Source organism: Petaurus breviceps, unplaced genomic scaffold (assembly GCF_028583685.1).
Source record: "Petaurus breviceps papuanus isolate PSGF00001 unplaced genomic scaffold, PetGlider_PUasm1.0 89900, whole genome shotgun sequence".
In the NCBI taxonomy this organism is placed as follows: Eukaryota; Metazoa; Chordata; class Mammalia; order Diprotodontia; family Petauridae; genus Petaurus; species Petaurus breviceps.
The window spans coordinates 1-7973 of record NW_027187141.1 but is presented as its reverse complement, the minus strand read 5'-3'; the positions used below and the strand labels follow the sequence as shown (position 1 = coordinate 7973).

Sequence of the window (7973 nt, the reverse complement as noted above, 5' to 3'; positions counted from 1 at the left end):
AGGTGGGGTGGCTAGGTGGCACAGTGAATAGAGCACCAGCTCTGGAGTCAGGGGAACTTGAGTCCAAATCTGGCCTCAGACACTTAACACTTACTAGCTGTGTGACCTGGCCTACCTTCCCCCCTCCAAAAAGAAAACACAAAAATACAAGAGAGAACAGAGGAGGGCAGGAGATGGTGTGGCAGACTAACCATGTGACCCTGGAAAAGATACTTGAACCATTCAGCCTCAGTTTCTCTATCTCTAAAATGAGAATAATTCTTTCACCTGCCCCTTGGTCCACCCCCATCACAAAGGCTGTTATGAGAATGTTTTTTAATGTGCTTTGTCAGCCTTAAAGCCCTCTAGAAATGTGGCCTACTCTAATTAATCCAGCTGGGCCATGGTGGTGGCTTGCTGAAGAAGTCGGCTCCCTCCAGGGGATGGCAAGCCTGGTGTCCCCAGAGTGGAGTGAACAGAAGGACCAGAGGTAGGGGAAGGCTAGAAACGTAGGATTGGAGCCAGCCTGGGGCAGGGAGGGGAGAGGAAGACAACCTTGAATGGTCAGCCAAAGAGCTTGGTCATAGATAAATGTTTGTTGCAGGAATGGGTTCTAGGGAGCCATGGGAGACTTTGGAGCAAGGGGGATGATGTGGGAATTAGAGCAGTCTCTCTGGCAGCATGTGTTGATGGACTGGGGAAGACTCATTAGGTTTCTATCACAGTAGTGCTGCAGGAGGCGGAGCTGAGAAGCAGAACTAGGGTGGAGACCACAGGAGAGAGGGCAGGGAAGCTCAGAGGCTCCCAGAAGCCAGGCAGCAGGATATCTGGTGCTGTATCCGAGGACTCTCCTCCCTGGGCCTCAGGTCATCTCAGGGCTCAGAGCTTGCCTGTGCCCAGTGACCCTGGGCAAGTCATGCCTCCTAGGGCTGGCTTCAGCCTCCTCTGAAATGAGGGCTTGGTTTGGTTAGAGTCATGGTGATGGGCAGGGAAGGGTCACCAGGTTTGTGTGTACCCAGAAAAGAGTGTGATGGCAAAATGGAGGGTGAGAGTAAAAATAAAATGTAGATAGGAAATAAAACCAGCCCAATCAAGGCAGATGAAGATGCTTTCTGAGGCCCCTCCCAGCTCTGACATCCCCTGTTCTGAGGCCCCTCCCAGCCCTGACACCCCCTGTCCTCAGGCCCCTCCCAGCTCTGACCCGCCCTGTTCTAGGATCCTTCCCAGCTCTGGTTCTGATGCTCAGGGGCCCAGGGAGGCTTTTCCAGCAGTCTAGCTCCTGGCACAGGGCTGAGCCTTCTAACCCCAGTGTTCCTTTCCCAGAAGTACCTGCAGAAGTTATGGAACACCATCCTGCTGGTGGCCTTGCTCCTGTGCCTGGGCCTCATCATCCAGGCCCGGCGGCAGGCCCGGCAGGGCCCAGCAGAACCTGACCCCCAGGTGAGAGCCATGTCCCCCCTTTCCCTGCTCTCCCCCATCCCACGGCCCCTCTCCGCTGTACTGGGCGCCTTCTCTCCCCAGCTGGACCTCAAACAGCACATCCTGCGGACACTCTCGGCCCTCAAAACCCGGCGCTATCATCCTGGCCGCCAGCACCGGGCCAACGTGCCTGACATCCAGACCTGTGCCATCTGCCTGGACCAGTTTCATAGAAATCAGGTGAGAGCCCATGAGTTGGAGTGTGTGAGGATGAGGCCTTGGGGCAGAGACAGAGGGTGATCCCAAAGTCTTAGTGCATCTGAAAGCAGCACACACACGTGTGAACACACACACTCCCACCCCTGGGCACACTATCACAACTTACTTCCCTGATCTAGGCTTCAGTGTCCTCCTCTGCAAAATGGGGCTAGTGGCTCGAGAGACACAACCTCACAGACTTCTAGGAAGGGTCTGATGAGCTCTTGGGATATAAAAACACTTTTTATGCTGACACGCCTGTGCAGACACTAGGGGGTATGCAGCCAAGGTGGCACATAATGCTGGGCCTGGAATCTGGGAGACTCGAGTTCAAATCCTGGCTCAGACACTTAGTAGCTGTATGACCCTGGGCAAGTCACTTCCTGTCTGCCTCAGTTTCCTCAAGAGTAAAATTGGGATAATAACAGCACTCACCTCACAGGATTTGTAATGCGCTAGGCACAGTACCTGCCTGTATAAATGCTGTTGTTACCATCACAGTCTTAGAACATAAGGTCCAGAAGGGGCCTTAGAGACAGCTTTGGCACTGGGTGCCCCAAGTCTCTAGGGGCTTTGGCCAAGGTCACATAGGCTTTTCTCCCCCCTTGGAGGTCTGGGCTGGGGCCTTGGCCAAGGTCATGCAGGCTTTTCTCCCAGTTGGGGTCCAGGCTGGGACAGGGGAGCAGGGCCCAGGCCTCAGGGATCTGGCTTCTGCCTTCTGTCCCAGATGTGTGTGAGCAGGGCCTGCTTCATCCTCCCTCTCCCCTCTCGTCCAGTGTCTGAGGGTCCTGCCCTGTCTCCATGAATTTCACCGGGAATGCATAGACCCCTGGCTGCTCCTTCAACAGACCTGCCCTCTGTGCAAACACAACATCCTCGGTAACCAACATCCCCCAGGCTCCTACCCCCAGGAGCATGGCTCCCCTCTGCTCCCCAGGTCACCCATGGGCTTGTCTCAGTCGTCCCTGGCCCCTGGTCAGTCCCCAGTGAAACCACCTCAGGGCATGTGGGCCACTTTGGGAGGAAAGAAGAACCCCACCCTCCAACAGGAAGCCAGAGCAGGGGATGAGGCAGGCCGGCGGTGCAGGGAAGGGGACTCCTGCCTGGTCCCTGAGCTGGGGGGGAGGCATCCTGATGCCTGCTCTTCCCTTGTCCCTGCAGGGAGCTCTTGGGCTGAGAGCTAGCCCCAGCCCAGCCCTGGAAGACCAAGGGGGCAGAGAACTCCATCTTCGAGGTGCCCTAACTCTCCACGCCCATGTGGCGATCTCAAGGAACACCATACCTCGCCCATGCAGAACGCAGATCATCTCAGCCAGGAAGGCGAACCATCCCTGGGCACCTTCCACCTCCACCCAGGAGCAGAATGCCCATGCTGCATCTCCCCTCCCTATGGGAGGGAGGCCTCCGGCTGAGCCCGTGGTGACAGCAGGGGCAGGTGGGCCGCCTGGAGGTCCAGCCTGTGGGGGCTCCATTGAGGCTAAGTCAGCCTGATGGGAGAGGCCGGCCAGGCAGAGCCTTGGTCACTGACCACCAGGGAGCAGCCCCTGTGCTCCTCCTTGGAGCTTAATTTCACACTAATTTATTAGGGTTATTAATGCCTAGAAGGGGCTGGAGGGGAGGGCCCGGCCTGCTGGGCACTTCTGTGTACAGTGTATAACATTAAATCAGAGACACTTGCAGCTGCCGTCCCATGCTTCCATCCTGGATGCACACGAACCTGCCCCAGGCCGGCCTCCCTCCCTCCCTTTCTGCTCAACCAGGTCCCTCCTGATGTGGCCACGTAGCCATGGAGCTGGAAGGGACCAGGCTGATCTTTCCATGGACATACTGGTTCATACCCCCCTCTCTTCAACCTGAGTACTGGTGTCAGCCTGAGGGAGAAGGGAGGACTATGGGTCCATGGGGGGTGGGGGAACTGGGGGACCAGAATCAGCATGAGGGAGCTGTGGGTCCATGGCGGGGACCTGAGGGGCCAAAGTCAGTCTGAGGGAGCTGGGAGCCCAAGGCGGGGGCCTGGGGCACCGGAGTCAGCCTGAGGGAGGTGGGGGTCCACATGGGCTTCAGGGGGGCTGGAGGCAGGACAGACCTCTGGGATAGTGAGGACAGTCCTGAGAGCCAGGACCTCTGGTTTCTAGCCCCGGCTTTTCCATGTGACCTTTTTGGATAAGCCCCCTCCCCTTCATGCCTCAGTCTGCTGCTCTCTAAAATGGGGTTAGGTGTGCTCAGAGGTCTCAGCTCTAAACCCTAACAGAGGTACTTGCTGGGGAGCTGGGGGGAGGAGTGAAGGCTGAAGCTCTGAGGTCCAGAGGCCAAGGGTCATCTGTGTCCCCCCCAGTCTCCATGTCACCCACCTCCCTTCTCCACTCTGTGGCAAAGTCTGGGCCCAGTGCCTGCTCCCCCACCCCAGAGGCCTCCTCTGGCTAAGGCACCAGGCTTGCCATCTATCTGCCTGTTCCCACCAGGCCTTGGTGCCCAGGTCTGGGGAGGGCCCTGAGGCCCCACCCTTTGCCTGGCCCATCTGCCACCCCCACCCTGCTGGGCCCTGCCCTGAGGCTGCTGCAGCTACAGTCTGGTGGAAGGCAGAGGCCGGTGGCTTTATTGATTCATGGGGTAGACTGGTCAGGCCATCTTCTGGTCCCCATGGCTGCCTCCTGCTACCTCAGCTGGTGCACAGAGCCCACCAAGCTGCGTTTCCCGCTGCCCTTCCCTCGGAGCTCCATGTAAGCGATGCTGGTGCTGCCAGAGGCCTTAGCGGAGCCTGTGGTGGTGAGGGGAGAGCGGGAGGACCTCTGGCTGGGAGGAGCCTTGGGGCGGCCGAGCTGGGGCCGGGAAGCACGGCCAGAGACGCTGCTCTCACTGCTGGGTCGGCTGTTGGCAGGACGGTCCCGGCGGGCAGCAGACACACTGTGGTGACTAGTGGAAGGAAGGAGGGTACGGTGACCAAGGGCTGGGGCCCAGCCCCACCTGCCCACCTATTTACTGTCATTCGGACACTCACCCTGGAGAAGGTCTTCGGGAATGGCCCAAGGTTCCTGTTTGGGTCCCTTTAGAAGGTGAAGACCAGAGCTGGGCCTCTGGGACATGCTGGAGAGAAGCACAGAGGGTCAGAGCTGGGGACAGGGGGCTTTAGGACAGGGAATGTTAGAGCAGAGAATCAGGGTTCAAATCCTGCCTCTAACACTACCTGGGTGGCTCTCTGGCCTGTTTCCCCAACTGTAAAGCGAAGGGGATTGGCCCAGTTTGGCAGCCCCTGAGCTGCCCCTACTCTAGACCCATCCTTTCCTAACTCCTCCTTTTCCATTTCATGGGCACAGCATGTAATTTAGAGGGTTTTCCCCACAAGTGGCCATGGAGAAGAACAGCTTGTCCTCATGGAAATCTCCTCCTGGGTCTGTTGTCTTCCCAGGGCACCAAGGTCACACAGGCCCTGTGTGGCCACAGAGACAGTGGACCTCAGGCCTTTGTAAAGGTGCTGTGGCCAGCCCTGAGGTCTCTGATGCTTCCTGCTCATGATAAGAATGTCTCTGGCCAGGTCCCCTCAGCCTTCTACAATGCAGACCCCGAGAATGAGAAGCAATAGTGTGTCAGGGGGTGGGGTGGGCATCCTGGAGCCCTCTTCCCGGCCCTCTGGGACCCCAGGCTCTCCTGAACCACTGCTGGAGGCCTCCCCATAGAGGCCTCTGCTGAAGAACGGGGTTGGGAGTCAGTGGAGCTGGGTCCAAATCTTCCTTGGCCTCTCTCCAAGCTCAGACAGGTCCTGCCTTCCTGCCTGGTTTCCTCCTCCTGTTCCAAGCCTGACCCTATACCTTGGGCCCGGCCCCCAGGAGGCTCTGAGGCCCTTCACCTTGAGGCCGCCTTGCTGGGCAACCTCCTTCAGCTTGGCCAGCGTGGCCCGCAGCCGCCCATTCTCCTCCTCCAGGACGCAGATGCGAATGTCATTGGCCTGCACCTGCCTCTCCATGTCCTCGGCCACGTTCCCGGAGCCTGTGGGAATGGGCACATGTGGCCCCTGATGCCCGCTCTGAGGAGGAGCCTGGGGCCCAGAGAAACCAAGGACCAGCCCTGAGGGCCACACACTCACCCCAACCACCCAATAGCACCTTGCTTTGCCTTTTGGGGTCAGGGCTTCACACATGCATTCACCCTCACCTTTGCACACCCACCAGCACTCACACACACACACAATCACTCACACATACACCCACACTCACACTCATACCCACATATACCCACACTCACACCCTCGTACACCCACCAGCACTCACACATACTAGTATACTCAGTCACCCACACATATACATACACCCACACTCACATTTATACACACACCCTTCCTCACATTCACACACACACACACACACACATCCCTTGTGACAGTCAGAGGCAGGATTTGATCCCAGGCATCCCATGGCACAGGGAAAGCTGATCCAGCACTTACAAAAGCCCCAGGGCCCCGAGGGAGGCCTCCTGGGGGGAAGGAGGAGGGCTCAGCACCTGCCTGGCTCTGCTGTAATCCTGACCCCAAAGGGCAGAACTAGGTGCTACTGGGGAGGTGGTGAGCTCCCCGTCCCTGAAGGTCTCCAGCAGAGACTGTAGGACGAGTGCTTGGCAGACTCCTGCTCAGGACTGGGCTCCCTTCCAACTGGGGGTTATGCTTCTTTTCCCTGTTTTATGGATGAAGAGGCTGAGGCCTAAGAGGAGCTGTGTCCAGGGTCCCCAGGGAACAGAAGGCAGGGCTGGCCTGGGCTCTCCCTGCTCCAGGGGACGGACAGCCCATGGGGAGAGGTGGACCTGGGGGCTTCAGTGGCATGGCACGGTACATAGCGGGCAGAGAGTCTGATGACCTGGTTTCAAAATTTGCCTCTGACTGTAACTCCCACCCCGAGACTCTGGTGAGTCCCTTCCCATCTCTGGACCTCAGTTTCCCCCTCTGCCCCCCCCCCCCCCGCTGGAAATCTCTGCTCACTGCTGGTCACAGGAGCTGACCCCCAGCCTCCTGATTCCTTTCCCCTTGATGGCTCCAGGGGCACCCAGGCTGGCCATTCTCTGTCCCCTATGACCAGGGCTGGCCCACTGCCCTCTCTAATGTCCTTGGTGATGTCCTTTACCAAGCTGGGCCGATGAGCATTTATTAAGCACCTACTATGTGCCAGGCACAGCAGTGCCGTGCTGGGGATGCAGAGGCCAAACAAACCCAGGGCCTGCTCTCCAGGCGATGGCAGCGTGCAAACTGCTATGTGTACATGCACATTACAGGGTAAATTAGAGATGATCCGAGAGAGGAGGGAGGCCCTCAAGTGGGGGTGGGCCAGGAAAGGCTCCCTGCAGAGGGGGAATCAGAGCCGAGAAGCCCCAAGACCCTCACGAGGGACCCTGGGCCCCCAGCACCTGAGGGAGCCTCAGGGTGTACAGGCTCCTAGGAAGATTCTGCTGGCCGGCTGCAGCCCTCGCTCCCTCTCTGGCTCCCTGGGCCAGCCTGCGCCTGCCCCCGCCTCCTCTCTCCATCATCCTTGGGGTCGCCTGCACCCCCAGGACCCTGGGCCCCCAGCACCTGCAGAAGTCTCGGGGTTCCTGAGCTCCTAGGCCGGCTGCAGCCCTCGCTCCCTTGCTGGCTCCCTGGGCCAGCTTGTCTGCACCCCTGCCCCCATCACCCTGCCCTCTGCCCTGAAGTGGGCACTTACTCTCAAACTGGGTCTCGCTGGGGACATGGAGGTCAGGGAAGGCCACCAGCAGCCGCTCCCGCTCCTTCAGCTCCATGATCGACTTGTCCAGCTTGCAGATGGTCACTTGCAGCTCCTCCATGGCCTGTTCCAGGCCCTGCTTCTCCTGCTGAAGGTTCTGCAGCAGCTCCTGGGGCCAGGGAACCAGGGAAACAGTGAGGCCCTGCCAAGCATAGCCATCCCAGCTGAGCACAGGTCATCCCAGCCACTGGTACCAAGCAGTTCCTCAGCAGGTACAGGGGTCAGAGACCCTGCCCTGAGGCAGGGTCCCCTCCAGAAAGCCCATAGCCTGAGGGCAGCAGGGGCTAGCTCCCATTGCCCTGGACCCTGGGTAGAATGAAACCTGCCCCACCTCCCTCAGGACATCCTGAGAAAGACCAGGCTAGACCAGCCTTGGAGAGCCAGAGAAGTAGGGGGCCAACAGTAATGGCCATGGAGGGAGAGTGGGCCGCAGCACCTGTCTCTGATGCATCTTGGCCATGGAGGCCACTGATCCTTTGGGTGCTAGAAAACTCTCTAACCACTAAGTCAACTAGTGTTTATTAAGGGCCTACTGTGTGCCGGACCCTGTGCTAAGCACTGGGGCTACAGAGAAAG

The 7973-nt window shown here is 58.7% G+C and overlaps 2 protein-coding genes across 2 annotated transcripts in view; one reads left to right on the top strand and one right to left on the bottom strand.

The window, feature by feature from the left end:
- The window catches only part of RNF215 (ring finger protein 215), a 6518-nt gene extending 3183 nt beyond the window's left edge, over positions 1-3335 (top strand). Inside the window, exons 6-9 of the mRNA XM_069107324.1 lie at positions 1303-1419; positions 1501-1638; positions 2433-2535; positions 2818-3335. Coding sequence (XP_068963425.1) covers positions 1303-1419; positions 1501-1638; positions 2433-2535; positions 2818-2840 — 381 coding nt within the window. The 3' untranslated portion in view covers positions 2841-3335. The remainder of the gene's footprint in view (positions 1-1302; positions 1420-1500; positions 1639-2432; positions 2536-2817) is intronic.
- Positions 3336-4229: 894 nt separating this feature from the next.
- On the bottom strand, positions 4230-7506 carry LOC138176546 (coiled-coil domain-containing protein 157-like; the record flags this gene model as incomplete). Its single annotated transcript, XM_069107325.1, has 4 exons — positions 4230-4569; positions 4655-4740; positions 5501-5640; positions 7338-7506. Coding segments are annotated over 4 exons (654 nt in total), but the record flags the coding sequence as incomplete, so codon positions are not given.
- Positions 7507-7973: the final 467 nt, after the last annotated feature.